The 15,831-nt window shown below is 49.5% G+C and overlaps 2 protein-coding genes across 11 annotated transcripts; one reads left to right on the top strand and one right to left on the bottom strand.

The window, feature by feature from the left end:
- Positions 1 to 3,223: 3,223 nt before the first annotated feature.
- On the bottom strand, positions 3,224 to 9,222 carry LYPD4 (LY6/PLAUR domain containing 4). 6 transcript variants are annotated; one of them, XM_053210749.1, is made up of 4 exons: positions 9,121 to 9,222; positions 4,715 to 4,900; positions 3,726 to 4,052; positions 3,224 to 3,488 (listed from the first exon to the last, which is right to left on the bottom strand). In XM_053210749.1, exons 2-4 carry the CDS (start codon positions 4,779 to 4,781, stop codon positions 3,286 to 3,288), a joined length of 597 nt encoding a protein of 198 aa, XP_053066724.1. In that variant the 5' UTR covers positions 4,782 to 4,900; positions 9,121 to 9,222; the 3' UTR covers positions 3,224 to 3,285. The 6 variants fall into 6 exon arrangements, with proteins under 6 accessions (XP_053066724.1, XP_053066725.1, XP_053066722.1 ...); XM_053210750.1 differs by lacking the exon at positions 9,121 to 9,222 and adding an exon at positions 8,933 to 8,954; XM_053210747.1 differs by lacking the exon at positions 9,121 to 9,222 and adding an exon at positions 8,734 to 8,879.
- DMRTC2 (DMRT like family C2) lies at positions 8,841 to 14,399 on the top strand. Of its 5 annotated transcripts, none has more exons than XM_053210733.1 (10): positions 8,841 to 8,990; positions 10,113 to 10,340; positions 10,427 to 10,584; positions 10,848 to 10,924; positions 11,201 to 11,384; positions 11,526 to 11,652; positions 12,424 to 12,484; positions 12,640 to 12,814; positions 13,475 to 13,543; positions 13,835 to 14,399. In XM_053210733.1, the coding sequence occupies exons 2-10, from the start codon at positions 10,117 to 10,119 to the stop codon at positions 13,945 to 13,947; spliced, it is 1,188 nt and encodes a 395-aa protein (XP_053066708.1). In that variant the 5' UTR covers positions 8,841 to 8,990; positions 10,113 to 10,116; the 3' UTR covers positions 13,948 to 14,399. The 5 variants fall into 5 exon arrangements, with proteins under 5 accessions (XP_053066708.1, XP_053066706.1, XP_053066707.1 ...); XM_053210731.1 differs by having other exon boundaries at positions 13,475 to 13,601; XM_053210732.1 differs by lacking the exon at positions 8,841 to 8,990 and adding an exon at positions 9,041 to 9,259 and having other exon boundaries at positions 13,475 to 13,601.
- The last annotated feature ends 1,432 nt before the right edge of the window (positions 14,400 to 15,831 follow it).

Below are 15,831 nucleotides of genomic sequence, written 5' to 3'. Positions count from 1 at the left end.
AGAGATCATGACTTGAGACAAAAGCAAGACTCAGACGCTTAACCAACTGGGCCACACAGGTGGCTCACCATCGGAGTGCCTTGGGGGCTCAGTCCGTTGAGCGTTGGACTCTTGATCTCAGTTCAGGTCATTATCTCTCTGTTCCTGAGATTGAGCCCAGTGGGGGGCGCTAATGGTGTAGAGGCTGCCTGGGATTCTCTCTCTCCCTCTCTCTGCCCCTCCCCTGCTCTCTCGCTTTCTCGCTCTCAAAAATAAACTTTAAAAAAATAATAAAAAATGAAAAGAAACCATTTATAATAACGAACACTATAGATCATTTTGGAATAAATTAACAAAAGATGTGCAGACTCTTATGCGTAAAATTAAAAAAAAACTTTACTGAAAAATATTAGGGAAGACTTAAATGGAGAGACGTCACATGTTCATGGATAGAAAGGGTCAGCTTCATAAATACATAAAGCGTCTCCTAAATTGGCTATTATTCAATGAAGTTCAAACCAAAATCCCAACAGGGTTTTTATGGAACTTACAAGCTGAACCTAAGTTTATATGGAAAGCCAAGATCCTCCTGAAGATGAACTAGGGTAAGGGGGAAATGACTTGCGTTCTCAGGTGGAAAGATTTAGTAAAAAGTTATAAAAATTAAGACAGTGTAGGGCTGGCACAGGAGTAGATAAATTGATCCCTGGAAAAAACAGGGAGCCCAGAAACAGACTCATGCAGATGTGGAACTCTGATATACAACCAAGATGCCGGTGCAGATAAATGAGGAAAGGTGGAATTATTTCATAAAGGAGGTGGAGCAATTAGTTACCCATATTTTTAAAAATGAAAGTAGATTCCTACCTCAAAGGAGCACAAAAATCAATTCTAAATCGATTAAGAATCTAAATGTGAATGGAATATTGTCTTTTCTTCTTCTTTCCTTTTGAGACTTGCTTTGACTTGCCGCTTGATTTCTTTTTTTTTTTTAATTTTTTTTAACGTTTATTTATTTTTGAGACAGAGACAGAGCATGAACGGGGGAGGGGCAGAGAGAGGGAGACACAGAATCGGAAACAGGCTCCAGGCTCCGAGCCATCAGCCCAGAGCCCGACGCGGGGCTCGAGCTCACGGACCGCGAGATCGTGACCTGGCTGAAGTCGAACGCTTAACCGACTGAGCCACCCAGGCGCCCCCGCTGCTTGATTTCTTATTTGGCCCGTTGGCTGTGCCGTTGTGTGTTGCTTGGTATTTGCATATTAAATATTTAATATTTACATTGTAGATTTTTCAGCTGTTTTTTTTTCAATATTTATTTACTTTTGAGAGCAGGGGAAGGGCAGAGAGAGAGAGAGAGAGAGAGGGAGACAGAGGATCTGAAGCAGACTCTGCACTGGGAACAGAGAGCCCAATGCAGGACGCAAACTCAGAAACGGTGAGATGAGCCTGAGCCGAAGTTGGACACTTAACTGGCTGAGCCACCCAGGCGCCCCCCAGCTTTGTTTTATTGTTGATCTCTAGCTTTGTGCCATCGTGGTTGGCAAATATAGTTGGTATGATTTCCGTCTTCTTAAAAAAAAAAAAAGAACTGAAATGTGGAAAGCCAAACTTAACTTTTTGGAGAAAAGAGAGTATCTCTTAAGCAAGGCACGAGAAGATTTAACCGTAAAACTGGAAGACTGAGAAATTCAACATTGAAACTCTCTTCTTGAAAAGATACCATAAGAAATGAAGACAAATCATCCAACTGACAGACTATTAGCACTTAATATATAAGCATACATAAGGAACTCCTATATATCAATGAGAAAAAGATAAGGGGCACCTGGGTGGCTCAGTCAGTTAAGTGTCCGACTCTTGGTTTTGGTTCAAGTCATGATCTCATGGTTCATGAGTTAGAGCCCCACATCGTGTTCTGTGCTGACAACATGGAGCCTGCCTGGGATTCTCACTCTCCCTGTCTCTCTGCCCCTCCCCTGCTCTCTCTCTCTCTCTCTCTCAAAATAAATAGACTTTAAAAAATAAATTTAAGAAAAAGATAAAGGGGCACCTGGGTGCCTCAGTGGTTGGGCAACCAACTTCAGCTCAGGTCATGATCTCACAATTCGTGAGTTCGAGCCCCGTGTCGGGCTCTGTGCCGACAGCTCGGAGCCTGGAGCCTGCTTCAGATTCTGTGTCTCCCTCTCTCTCTCTGCCTCTCCCCCACTCGCACTCTGTCTGTCTCTCAAAAATGAATAAACATTTTTTAAAAAAGGAAAAAGATAAATAACCCTATAGAAAACAGACCAAAAAACCCCCCCTAAAATAGGCATTTTACAAAAGAAGCACAGCCAATACACCCATGAAAGGAAGCCCAGCCTGCTGAGTATTCGGGGAGACACAAATTCAGACTGCAGGGAGATGCCATTTTACAGCCGCCAGACTGGCAAGAATTAAAAAGTCAGGAAAGTCGGAGGGATGCGGGTCAAAAAGAATTCTTTACTTTGTCACTCGTAATGTATAACTGCTACCACCACTTTGGAAAACAATTTGGCATTGGCCCCTAAAGCTGAACAGACCTTACAGCCCAGCCATACCGCTCCTGGGTGTGTACCCAGGAAAAACCCCTACACATAAGCATAAGGGGGCATGTAAAGGAATATCCATAAGCAGCCACTGCTGGATCAAAACACTGCAGGGGAGGGAGACAGGAATCCAAGGATGATTGACAACAAATGCATGGTGATACAGTAGGAGGTGATACACCAGTAAAAACGGAAGAACAAAAGCATACACTGGAATATTGGAAATATGGGGGTGCCTGTCTGGTTCAGTCATTGGAGTGTGAGACTCTTGATCTCAGGGTTATGAGTTTAAGCCCCACTTTGGACGTAGAGATTACTAAAAAGGCAAACTTAAAAAAGTAAACTTGGGGAGGGCCTGAGTGGCTGTCGGTTAAGCGTCCGACCTAGGCTCGGGTCATGTTCCTGCCGTTCGTGGGTTCGAGCCCCGCATCGGGCTCTGTGCTGACCGCTCAGAGCCTGGAGCCTTCTTTGGATTCTGTATCTTCCTCTCTCTGCCCCTTCCCCGCTCACGTCCTCTCTCTCTCTCTGGCTGCTGGGCATGACATGGTCACTTTGGCGGTGATGCTCCCCACCCCCACCCATCCCCTGCTCACTTCACCGCGCACACTGCCCACCACCTGCCCCTCCCCCCACACCTCCCATGTCCCCACAACCCTCATGGACCACAGGACAAAGCAGAAAGGCAACTGTGTGACTTTACTGGGTTATGGGAAGGGGTTTGTCCAGTCCGGCCAGACTGTCAGTCCCTGAAGGCAAGCAGAAGCCCTGAGAGGATGCCCCAAGCAGGACCCCGACTGGAGGGCTCTACACCAGCAATCTGGGCCTTCTCTAAGATGTTGAGGACCTCGGTCACTCGGATGCTCCCAATATGGTGAAAATCTGCTAAAAGTTTGTGATGTCCACGAGCACAGCCCATGAGGAGGAAGGTGGTATTGAGGAGCCCTGTGAGGAAGACAGAGCAGTTAGGGACACTTTCAAGATGCAAGTGTCCCACCCCTCCTTCCAGACACGCCTCACAAACCAGAACACCCGTTCTTCCACCAAAAACTTGGGTACCAGGCACCGTATTCCTTCCCTCTTGGAGTTCACGTGCCTGCTCCCCACAGCCTCAACCCCCTCTCAGCCCTCCAGCCCCTCTGAGAGATGAGAAGGCACTAACGCAAGTTTCTCTTCTCTCACCTGCCTGAAATTTTAAGGTGGAACTGTAGCACTGAGAGGCGTCATAGGGGCAAGAATCAGTGGTGACAAAACTTGGGAGGCAGCCCTTAGAGTGTTCGCCCACACAGGTTGGGCAACCATGGGAAGAAAATGCTGTAGACCTCGGAGTGTTGGCCTTGAGTTTCACAAAAGGATCCAAGCTGGTGAGGTTGTTGCAGAGATATGACCGGCAGACGCGGCTGTAGGAGGCAACGGACAGTCCAGGCGGTGAAACGAGGTAAGAGACTTGCTGGGGGTAAGAGGAGGCTGGGCTGCAGCCCTTAAAACCCACAACTCCCCTTCTGGACCCTGAGGAGCAGATTAGAGAGCTCTGATCAGTGTCGTTGGTCGCACCCAGAGTTCCCCCTCCCACCCTGCACCCCGCTCTTCTGGCTCATTCTGTCCCATCACCAGCTGTGCTGAGGTGTTCAGCCGCACGGGGCTCAGGTCCCGGGGTCTCCATCAACCCACCCTCCCCACAGGAGCCCCTCTGCTCCTCTCTCCCCTGTGTCCCTTCCTTTTCTCCTCTCCCAGATTGCCCCTCTCCTCCTGGGATCTGCCCACCTCCTTCCTGCCCTCTTATCCAGCCCACACCACACCCCGCTGGAGCCCAGAGCCACTTCCCTTCAGCTGTCTCGATGAATACCAGCGTCTCCTCACAGCCCTCACTCAGCTTACACACCATGCTCCTCATCAGAAGCCATTTCCAGTTATGGAGAGAAACAGCTCTGAAGAGTGAGGATGTTGCTTCGTAGCACAAAAGAGCCCCAGCCCCTAAGGAGAGAATGTCCTTCCAGTCGTGTGCCACTCACGTTGCTTTCTCAGCCCCCAAACTGCCAACCAAGAACTCAGCCTCCACAGATCCTGTCCCCCCGAGGAACCCAAATATCCTGCCCTCCGTCCCCTAGTTATGTGAATCCAGCCCCCCACCCTCTGGGGGCCCCCAAAGCATCTAGCCCTGCAGGACATACGAGGCAGAGTGGAGATGGCCCCTAGAAGGCAGAGCAGATGCACAGGGCTCAAGTGCTGGGGTCCCATGGTCCTGGGTCTGGGTCTCCGGATGCTAGAGGTCAATCTGGAACCAATTTCAATCCAGGTATCAATCAAGGTCAGTTCTAGTTAGCTTCTGAATCCTCTGTTCACTTGCCTCTGGGTCACTGTTTCGAGATCAGAAAGTTGATTGTCAGTTTTTGTGACATAGGCTCCCTGAGACCTTCAGGGACACAGGTCTTCCCATCTCCATAGTCTCCCCTCCAACCTGCCCCGAACCCACCACGTTAGCTTCTCAAGTTATGACTCTCCCCTGCTTAGGTCCTCCCATTTGAGGCTGAGCAAAGATGCTGACTTAATCAGAGTCACCGTTACACAGGCTGCTCTCCAGCCAGAGACAGTGAGACCAGAACAGCAAAGGTGTGTACAGAAGCTCACTGAAATACCACTAAATAGATTTGGGTTTGAAAAGGATATTTATCAGTATTCAGGAGTGAGTAATAATGAACCTAGTACATACCACACACACACACACACACACACACACAAGTGCATGTAAAACCTGGTGAAACCTAATCAGGTCTACAGTCTAGTTAAGAGTGTTATACCAATGTCAAGTTCACGTTTGCATCCTACAGTTCTAGAAGATGTCCCTGTGGGGAAGTGAGAGGAAGTATTTACGGGTTTACAACTTTTGCAACTTCTTGTGAGCCAATAATCATTTCAAAATCAACTGGGGTTTTTTTTTTTTTTCAACTACAAGTCAAAATTTGGGACACAACTGAAGCAGTATTTAGAAGTAAATTTATAGTTTCAATACCTTTATCAGGAAACAGGATCGTTAAAAAATATGATCATGAGTTAACTTAAGAAGTTGTATAAGGAGCAACAAAGCATCCCCTGCTCCCCCCACCCCCCAAAAAAAGATAGAAATTAAGATAACGGCAGAAACCAGTGAATTAGAAAACAGCAGCAACAATAAAAATTATTGCCGGAAACTAACATTCTTTGGCAAGATCCACAAGATAATTCTCCAGCAAATCTAATTAGGAGAAAAAGGACGATGCAAATAAAATACAAAATGAAAAATAGGAAGTAACAGACAGGATGTTTTTAAAAAATAAAAGTATCATTAAGAACTCGACATTTATAAATTTGAAAACCGAGATGAAGTCGGAGTGCCTGGATGGCTCAGTCGGTAGATCACACGGCTCTTGTCATTGGGATTGTGAGTTCGAGCCCCATGTTGGGTAGAGAGATTACTTAAAAAAAAAAAAATCTTTAGAACACCCAGAGGAAGTGGATTAATTTCTAAAATAATATGAAATGTCAAGATTGGCATATGAAGAGTATACGCAATGCCTTAAAGCAATGAAAATGGCCAAGGATCTCTGGCAAATTGAAAAGAAAAAGAGAGTAACCCCAGTAGGAATATGGGCCAAGCATAGGAAGAGACAATTCTCAGAAGAGCAAACCAGAGAGGCTAAGAAATACGTGAAGACACCCGAGCTTAACAATAACCAGAGAAATGCAGTCTATCAAACTGTACATCTATCGGGCTGGCAAAGAACCAGAAAGCCGGAAGAAGATTAAGTGTTGGCAGCAATGTGGGGATGCAGGGACTTTTGTGTATTGCTGCTTGTGGGGTCGTTGGGAGGGGGACAGGACCTTCTTCTGGACCGTGAGGAATAAAGGAGTTGAGAGTTCTGATCGATGTTTCAGCCCCAAAGCAGTGTTGTGGGGAGGAGTCTGGCAATACTGAGTCAAATTAGGTTTACAAATACCCATTACGACTATATCCTAGGTATGACGTAATAAAGAGCTCCACCTTCATCTACAAAGGAATGTATACAAGGATGCAGCATTATCAGGGAGATGGTGAGTCGAGAGCACTGTGGGCATCCCTCCCTGAGACTTAGTGAGCACGCAACCTGCAGCGGATGCCAACCGTGGAATATCATGCAGCAATTAGAAGAAACTGATGAGATGTACGCATAATATGCACGTGGATGGATCAAAAAAGCACAGTGCTGATTATCTTACATAATAACACAATATCGCTTGCGTAAGTTAAAGCCACACGCAGAGGGGCATTGGCTGGCCCAGTTAGAAAAGGAGAGCATGCAACTCTTGATCTCAGGGTTGTGAATTCGAGCCCCACAATGGGTGTAGAAACTACATACATACATACATACATACACACACACTTTAAAAAACACGTGCACATAAGACAGTGCACATATTGCAAGCACACACATGAACCAAAAGATACCCAGTAGCCACCTGAAGTGAGTGCCCACAGGAGGGTTAGGGGATGAAAGTGGAGAATGATGATTACTGGAAAAACTAACGAAAACAATGTAGGTGGTACAAAGTTCATAGGCTTTGGACTCAAAGGTAGAGCAAGGTTAGAATCTTTACCCCTGCACTGACTAGCTGTGCAATCTTGCGCAAGTTGTTGAACTCATCCATAAACTGGATTAATAATACCTCTCATAAGGTACTGTTGAAAATTAGTAAGATTATTAACATAAAGTGCCAGGCAAGAACTAAGCTTTCCATAAATGTCCATTCCCCGGTCTTTCCCTGTCTCTCCACTATCTAAAGGAACAAGGCCAACATCACTAGCTGGCATTCAAGCCTCCCGCACCCCACATTCCCCACCCCAGACTGGCCCCAAACAATCTTTGCAACTTTGTCTAGTACGGCTCCCCTGCACAGCAGTCCAGCTAGAGGTCACATCAGCAACCCTTTTCTGTCCAGAATGCCTGGCACACAGGCTCTGTAACACAGGAGTCTGTGGCAAACAAAGGGACTAAGACTCACAGAAAAGATGGGACACAGGAAGGGGCGATGAAGGCTGATGAAGGAGCACACACAGGGGTTGGGCCAATCAGAAAAGATGGCACACACCAGCCTGGAATGCAAAACGACAGGACCCAAAAATCTGAGCACAGGTGGAGACACACTCAAAAAAGAGTGGAATGAAATCCTCAGGGAAAAAGGATGGAGAGGATAGAGAGGTAGTCAGAGGAGATACTATCCCTACAAAAGAGAAACCATGCAGAGGAGGAAGGGTAAACTGATGGACTGGAACCGTGCAAGGGAGTCAAGAGGTGCAGCAGAGAAAGCACAAGAGGAGAGGCAGGAAAATGAGGCCTGGGGCACAAAGATGTGGTTCTGGGGGCGGGGGGATAGGAGACAGGGCAGGATGCGCAGCGAGAAGGGGACAAAACAGAGGGTGGGAGGGAAATTGTGAGACACACCGAGAAGGCAGGCGATGATTACAGAGTGGAGCCCAGATGAAACTGATGAATTCTGGTGAAATCAGGGAGCGAGATGCACACCGGGGGTGGGTGGAGAGGATATCTATGTCTATGAAGACATAGAAAAACTACAGTGGGCGTCTCAGAAAGAAAGCGAAGGATGGGCGGGGGAGGTGGGGGTGGGGAACTGGGCCAGGCTATTTGGAAATTAAGAACGTGGAGGAAGGGGGCCCGAAAATCAGCAGGACAGACAGGCAGAGAGAAACTCCAAGAGAATGGGGAAAATAGGAGTTAGGAAAATCAACACCGAAACGGACGGTAAGAGAGACACAGAAAGGGGTGGGATAAGGGAAGGAAACGGGAAAATGACAGGAGGGGGAACACATAAAAAAGAGAAGGGTAGATCGGGAGTTGGGGCACAGGGAGAAAAGTGAAAGAAACACGAGCGTCCACACAGCGAAGAGGAAACGCCCTGTCGAAGCCAGGAACGCCAAAAGGAAGGTCGCACTGTGCAGCCCAGAGGGTGAGACTGCGCAAGCGCAGGCAGGTCCCAGTCAACGCCTGGGAGTGGGACCCAGATAGCCGTTTCTTGGGGGGCAGGGCCAGCCTCATCCTGGGAGCAGTACTCGACGCCCCATTGGCCACCTCTCCGAAAAGGGGACTAACAATCCGGGAAGGCAAGCCACAAGGGGCGGAGGAATTGGGGGGGGGGGGGGAGTGTGCCGAGACTCAACTCGACGCGCTATTGGCTGGCCTCACAGTCTGGCGCGGGGAGAAGAGGCCTGGAGGTAAGGGGCGGGCCGTCAGTGCAGGATCTTGAAGCGCACTGGTCGCTTGCCCCGGTGGCGTGAGGCGATGCTTGACGCTCATTGGTCCTTGTGAGAAGGGGCGGGAAAACCGGCGCGAGCTTAGTTCCTCACGCCGCTTCCTCACCGCGTCCTTTCGCGTCCTCCTGACTGAGTCCGACTTTGCTCGCTCGCTCGAGGCTGTGGTAACCGCGGGGCGAGGACGCGAACACGACCCCGCCCCTCCCTGCCCCTTCTCCGCCCTGTCTCTGGCGCTGGGCCCCCTCCCCCGCCTCCCCCTCGCGCTCCTCGCTCCCCTGTCCTCCCCTCCCCCACCTCACGGGGCCCCTCGGCGCGCTCCCCGTGCCCTGCCCTCTTCCTGGGACCCTGGAGCGAGGACAGGCCGAAGGCCCAGCTTCTGAAAGGGGGGTGCACGTGGGCAGCAGGCGCTCGAGGCGGTGGTGCATGCGGGGAGGTGGGCTGGGGGGGGGGGCGGTCCATGAGATGTGGTTGCTGGGAACGGGCAAAGGCGCCCCAAGCACCGGGGCAGCGATCACAGGGTTGGCGTCCGACTTTGGACGCCTGTGGGTGCAAGAGGGGACTCCGTGCCGGGAGGAGGGGGCCTGCGACCGAGATCGGGGCCTGGCACCTGGAAGGGGCTCAGTAAACGTTTGTGGAGTGGATGACAATCATTCCTGAAAGCGGGGGTGGGGGGTGGGGGGGGTACGGGGGGGTCGAGGAATCTCTAAGAAGAAAGTAATCGCGGGGTGGGGTGGGATCAAGAGAGTGTTCTGATGTAAAAGGGGGGCAAGGCGAACGTTGCCTCGCAGGACATACGTGAGGCTGAGAATTGAACGGGGAGCACAAACATTTGCAGGAACTGGATAAATGCACGAGGGAAGGATGATAGTTGCCGAAGATGATGGCAGGAAACATCATCGGATCGGGGCAGTGGGGGGAAGGGGGTATAGAATCCCTGTGGGGGGGGGGGGAGAGAGAGAAGGGGCCGTGAATGAGAATGAACGTGGGACTTGGGCGCGGGGAAAGCACAGGCGAGCAGCATAGAGTACCGTTTGCGTTGAAGGAATATGTAAGAAGGGAGTGAGAAGAGGGGCGCCTGGCAAGACGGTGAGCCTTATGGGAAGGAGGATGCTCGAGGAAGGCAGTGGGTGAAGAAGGGAGAAAGCCAGGGAAGAAGCAAGGCGAAAGCTGAGTCCACAGAGGGTAGCAATGGAAACCCCTTCAGGTGTGGCCTCCCAGGGGCAGGAGGGCTGGTCGGGAGAGGGCCCCAGGGTGTGGCCACCCTGACCTTCCAGTCCTGCCTCTAGATCCATGGAAGCCAAGGAAGTGCCTGCTGCCCACCACTGCGCCGCAGACTCTGCCACCGGGGATGAGCCCAGAGCCCTCCCGGGCACAGAGCTTATCCCCAGGAGAGCTGTCAGTCGCTCTCCAACCTGCGCCCGCTGCCGAAACCACGGCGTCACTGCGCACCTCAAGGGCCACAAGCGCCTGTGCCTCTTTCAGACTTGCGAGTGTCACAAATGTGTCCTCATCTTGTAAGTATGAAGGAGATCCAGGGAAGGGAAGATGATGGGCCTCATCTAAAGGGAGGCTAACTTTTGACTCTCACCCCCCATTTTAGGGAGCGCCGAAGGGTCATGGCTGCCCAGGTGGCCTTGCGTAGGCAACAGGAGGCACAGCTAAAGAGGCACCTGGCTCAGGGACTCATGAGGAGAGGGGCGGCCCCTCCCAAAGTTCCTAGCCATGCCAAGAAGGGAGCCACTCGACCAGGGGTCCCCTGTGAGTGTCTGGCCAGGGATGGGGTGGAAAACAGTCCCAGACCTCCCATTGGATTAGTGTGTGACCTTGGGCAAAGCGTTTCTACTCTCTGGGCCTCAGTCTCTCCAACTTTAAAATGTGATCATTGGGAGTATGTAGTGAGATCTGTGGATAGAAAAGGGTCACAGAGAGGGTCATGGGGAGATAAAAACTCAGTTTGCAGTTGGGAGTGGGATGGGGGTCAGGAAAAAGGGCTCATCAAAACTCCCCCTGGTCCTTTATAGCTGGAAAGGAGAACATAGCACCCCAGCCTCAGATGCCCCATGGGGCGGTCCCACTGGCACTGACACCCCCTGGGAAGGTAAGGAGAACCTGGGCCGTGGTGGGGAGTGACTCCTACACTAGCCCCTGCCCAGGCCCTTTCCTCTGTGCCCTCAACACTTGGGTTCTAGATTTAGCCCTGACTTGTAATATGATCTCCGGGCAAATCACTTCTCTTCTCTGGGCAAAAAATGAGAGAGTGGGATTTTACAGCCCTCCAAGTCTAAAGTTTTGAGGTCCTGCCCCCATCCTAGAGCATACTCATTCTTTCCCCAGGCTTGTACCTGAATCCAACCTGTGCTCTCTGCCCTTGCAGGATAACTCCCAGGGGCCTCTGCTGCTCAGCCGTCCCCCAGAAGCCTTGCCTTTGTCCTGGACTCCAATGCCCCCAGGCCCTTGGGCTCCTGGACACTGGCTTCCTCCAGGCCTTTCCATGCCACCCCCAGTGGTGTACCACTTGCTATACCAAGAACCTACTGTCCCTCTGCATCCCTTTTCTGGTAAGACGAATTCAACATTCAACAGATGTTTAAATGCCATTGTACCACTGTATCAGAAAGAGAAGAGGACAGGGTAGGAAGGAAGATAGAAGCCATGACCTTTAACCCCTGTACCCTCCTGCATTCTCTTACCCTCATTAGACTTTGACCCTGGCACTCCCCTCCGGCTGCCCACTCATGGACCCTGCCCAACCTGCCCAGGATCTTGCCCGATACTGATGGCTCCTCTTTCCAGAGAATCCCAAGGGCCCTCTGCCTTGCCCCGCACGTGAGTAGGAAGGGAAGAACACGTGTTTATCATATGCCTGACCCTGTTCTGGACATCACAGCAGATGATATAGAAGATAAGGTCTTAGACCTTGTGAAGAGGAGCTCTCCTAGCTCTGCCATTGCCTTACTATGAACCTTTGTACAAGTATCTTACTCTCCCTGAACCTGGTTTTCTATCAGGAAGTTGGAGACACAATAATTTTCTTTGTGGGTTGTCATGAGCATTAGTGATAATGTATGGAATGCACCTAGCACAAGCCCTGGCCTTGGACAAATAGGGGCTATTAAATCCTCTTAAACAGATAAGATGGAGTCGAGTTGCCCGCTGTAATGGGGGGTGGGGCATGATGATGAGAGCCTCAGAGGCCTAAGATAGAGGCCAGAGACCATTAGGGAAGGCTTCTTCAAGGGGTCCCAACCTGTTCCTCAAGTTCCATGGGGATTGGGGAAGGAAACTAGACTCTGGTAGGGCAGGAACAGTCATCCCAGTCCCTCCCAATGTTTGGTATGTTTTTAAAAACTGACATCAGTGATTTCCCATAATCGGCACAGTAGTGCTGGAGGAAAGAAGCTGGCAGATATTTTCATTTCATAGAAAACAAAGCAGGCCAAGCCAGGGGAAAAGACTTGCCCAAGTCCACAAAGCCTAATGACCTACCAGGCACTCAGACTCTCAGATCAGCATATGCCAAAATCCTGCCCTTTCTCCCATGTGTACATGTCTGTCCATGTGTTTAATCCCATTGGCATCTTCTCTTCTTCTTTCTAGATGCTCGACTCTGATACTCGAGCCCTGTGGCACCCCAGACCCTCTTCTGCTGCAGCCACAGGTCCTGGGACCAAAGTGGGATCCAGGACCCTGGGAGGAAGTTGAGCCAGGGGAAGGGAACATAGGGGATAGTGAAGTAACCAGGGGCTGAGAGAGCACTTGGAGGGTGGGCAGAAGTGGGGGTTCCCAGTCTGTTTCTCTCCCTTTCTTTTGCAGGCGCCTGCAGCCTCTCGCCTAGCCTGGACCTCTGCCCCCTCAGAGCGGCAGCTGCAGCGGGAGGCAGCTGAGGCTCTTGTGGGTCTGAAAGATTCTTCCCAGGCTCCCCGCCTGACCTCTTCTGTTCCTCCCAACCCTGCCTGGATCTCCCTACTCCACCCCTGTGGCCCACCAGGTAACCTGTTCCCTGAAAGGAGACGATGGGATAGAGATATTGGGAAATGGAGGTACCAGAATTAAGTAGGGACTAACCAAGGAGATCAGGGGGGTCAGCAGGTTGAACATCTTCAGACTCAGGCCCCAAGCTTCTCAACCTAGCTTCTGGAATTGCAGTTGAGAGTTGTTCAGTGGATTAGTTTTATTAGTTTCGTGCTCAAAAGCAAATGTCCAGTGCCCTGATGTCAAGGAAAATGAGGCCCTGAGAGAGGCAGGGACTTGCCCAAGGGCATGCGGCAAGACCGTGGCAGACTTCAGCCCAAGGCTCACTCTCTAGACCTATGCTGCCTGCTGTTGTCTCGAGAGGGCTGAAGAAGTAACAAGGGTCTGGCGTGGAAGGAGATCCGATAACTGCCTTCAAGGAGCTTCCGTTTTACTTGGGGAAACTGGATGCCTTCACAAAGCTCAGTGACAGAGCAGATGGCTCAGTTGGTAGAGCGTCTGACTCTTGATCTCGGGGTCATGAGTTCAAGCCCCATGTTGGGTACAGAGATCACTTAAATAAATAAAACTTAAAATCAGTGACAAACCTGGAAAGAACTAGAAAAATCTTGAGGAATGAGACTTACGGGGACAGAGAGGGAAGGCTGAAGATCTTCTGTCCAAAATGCTGAATTAGGCATGGGTACGAGTGAGGAAAGCTGCATGGAAGAAGGAGATGAAGCTGGAGAGACTTCTGATCATGGAGGTGTGGCAGGCCAGACTTGGGCATCTAGAGCAGCCACTGTGCATGAAGGGGAGCCAGGGTATGTTTCTGAGCTAGGCAGGGACATATTTAGATACCCTGAGCTTTGAAAGACAAGTCTGGTGGCTTGATGGAGGGATCGAGAGACAAAGTGGGAAAATCGGGGAGGAGGAAGTGTTTGCTATGAGCCAGGTGAACAAGGATGAGGCCTGGATTGGGTGGGGTAGAAAGAGGGGATTGCTGGGAAAGGAAATGGATGTGACTTAGTCCCACCCCCTTCCTTCTTGCTTATAGCTCCTGCTGGAGGAAGAGGATTCCAGCCTGTTGGCCCCTCTCTCCGCCCCAGCCCAGCCCCCTCCGTAGCTCTGCATATTGGGCATCTGGGCTCCATCTCCCTCCTAAGCTAGAAGCCCAGAGGTTGAGACCTCACTTGAGCAAGGGGCAAGAGCCTGCAGTCACCGCATATTTGGTATTTTGCCTCTGGATTTATGCATGGAACATAATATAGTGCCAGCTTCCGGCTTTTTTTTTTTTTTTTTTAAGCTTTATTGTGCTTTGTTAGCTTTCGGTTCCTTTTGTAGTGTGGGTATTTCCTTGACTGAAAGTGGATATCCTCTTACCCACTTGGGTCCGGGGACCTTTTTAAATACCCAACAAAGTGAGAGTTATGCAATTTAAGCTAACAAGTATCTAAATAGGTTTTTGCATGAGTTCATGTTCCAGAATATTTGACATGTGATTCTGTACGTACTTGTGCACTTATGTCTGTCTCCATGCGTGCAGAAACAGGAGGGTATTTTCATTTTGTGTCTACGTTTGGGTGAGTAACGGAAAAATAAACCTTTGTTGTTTTAAGCCACTGAGACTTAGGGAGTGTTTGTTGCCAAAGCCTAACCTAGTCTATTCTGATTGACATAAAGGACTTGTTCAGTTCACTTTTCAAATTGAAAATAGTTATCCAGTAACTACCATAGATAAATGGATTTCTTATTATGGCTCGATAAGACAGATTGGTAGAGGGAGATGGGAGATTCAGTGACTCAACAATTAAGTGTCTGCCCTGTGCCGGGCATAGATACTTTCCAGCCGTCCAGAGGGCTAAAAATTGAAATGCATGCAAGGCCAAGCCCATCACTTAAATGAGTAAAGAGGGGTGCTTGGGTGGCTCAGTAAGTTAAGTGTCCAACTTCAGCTCAGGTCATGATCCATGGTTTGTGAGTTCAAGCCTCGCGTCAGGCTCTGGGCTGACAGCTCAGAGCCTGGAGCCTGCTTCGGATTCTGTGTCTCCCTCTCCCTGCCCCTCCCCCGCTCATGCAGCTTTCCTCTCTCAAAAAAAAATTTTTTTTTAATTTAAGTGAGTACAGAAAGCTAGATGAGCCCTAGAAAACAGAATACATGCCATACCAGAGAGGGCAGCCTCCTTTGGGCCTTAGTGGATTGTTGCCAGGCAGGAATGTGACTATTGCCACAATTTCTGATTCCTTAAGAGAAGCTGGAAAACTGAATTTCTATATAAAACATATTAATTTTCAAGTGTTGGCTCAGTTTTCTTCTTTAAATTCTAGGTGAGCTGAACAAAACATATCTTCAGGCCAGTTTTGGCCAAATGGAATACCTATAATGCTAACATAATGTAACATTTTTTAAATGGGGAAACTGAGGCCAATGAGAATAGGAAGAATCAAGTTAGCCTTTTTCAAGGGCTTTATCTGAACTAGGGAGATTCATGTGTCTACATTTTGAAGGACCTATGAAAGGTAAGAGAACATTGTTACCATTTATTAAGTACCCCACTGTATGTGATTCACATACATGCTCACAGCAACTCTGTAAGCCATGCATGATTACTCCCATTTTACAAATAAAGAACACGTTTATTTTTTATTTATTTTTTTAAAGTTTATTTTGAGAGAGAGAAATAGAGCATGAGCAGGGGAGAAGCAGAGAGAGAGAGAGAGAGAGGGAGACAGAGAATCCCAAGCAGGCTCAGTGATGTCAGCACACAGTCTGATGCAGGGCTTGAACTCACAAACTATGAGATCATGACCTGAGCCGAAATCAAGAGTTGGACGCTTAACCAACTGAGCTACCCAGGTGCCCCAAGAACAACTTTAAAGAGAGAAAGTAACTTGCCCAACTATTTTAGGGAAAATTTCTAGGCAAATAAAGGAGGAAGTTTCCTTCTCCTTGCCAAGCCCTAAATCAATTAGGTAATTTTTATAAAACAGAGTGAAAGATTCAGGACTCCAGCAGACAGGCATGAGCCCAAGGGTTTTTCAGAAAGTCTTTTA

This window comes from Acinonyx jubatus, chromosome E2, assembly GCF_027475565.1.
Source record: "Acinonyx jubatus isolate Ajub_Pintada_27869175 chromosome E2, VMU_Ajub_asm_v1.0, whole genome shotgun sequence".
NCBI lineage: Eukaryota > Metazoa > Chordata > Mammalia > Carnivora > Felidae > Acinonyx > Acinonyx jubatus.
Note: the sequence above shows the minus strand (reverse complement) of the source record. Positions and strands in the feature narration are given on the sequence as shown.

Bases quoted from the DNA above. Each gene is read 5' to 3' on its own strand.
- LYPD4 (XM_053210749.1), bottom strand. From the start codon at position 4,781: ATGGGACCCCAGCACTTGAGCCCTGTGCATCTGCTCTGCCTTCTAGGG. The intron at 4,053-4,714 runs GTATGTCCTGCA...TCTGCTCCTCAG, and splicing joins GGCCATCTCCACTCTGCCTC to GGTCCAGAAGGGGAGTTGTG. The intron at 3,489-3,725 runs GTGAGAGAAGAG...TCTTCCTCACAG, and splicing joins CACCTTAAAATTTCAGGCAG to GGCTCCTCAATACCACCTTC.
- DMRTC2 (XM_053210731.1), top strand. From the start codon at position 10,117: ATGGAAGCCAAGGAAGTGCCTGCTGCCCACCACTGCGCCGCAGACTCT. The intron at 10,585-10,847 runs GTGAGTGTCTGG...GGTCCTTTATAG, and splicing joins CACTCGACCAGGGGTCCCCT to CTGGAAAGGAGAACATAGCA. The intron at 10,925-11,200 runs GTAAGGAGAACC...CTGCCCTTGCAG, and splicing joins CACTGACACCCCCTGGGAAG to GATAACTCCCAGGGGCCTCT.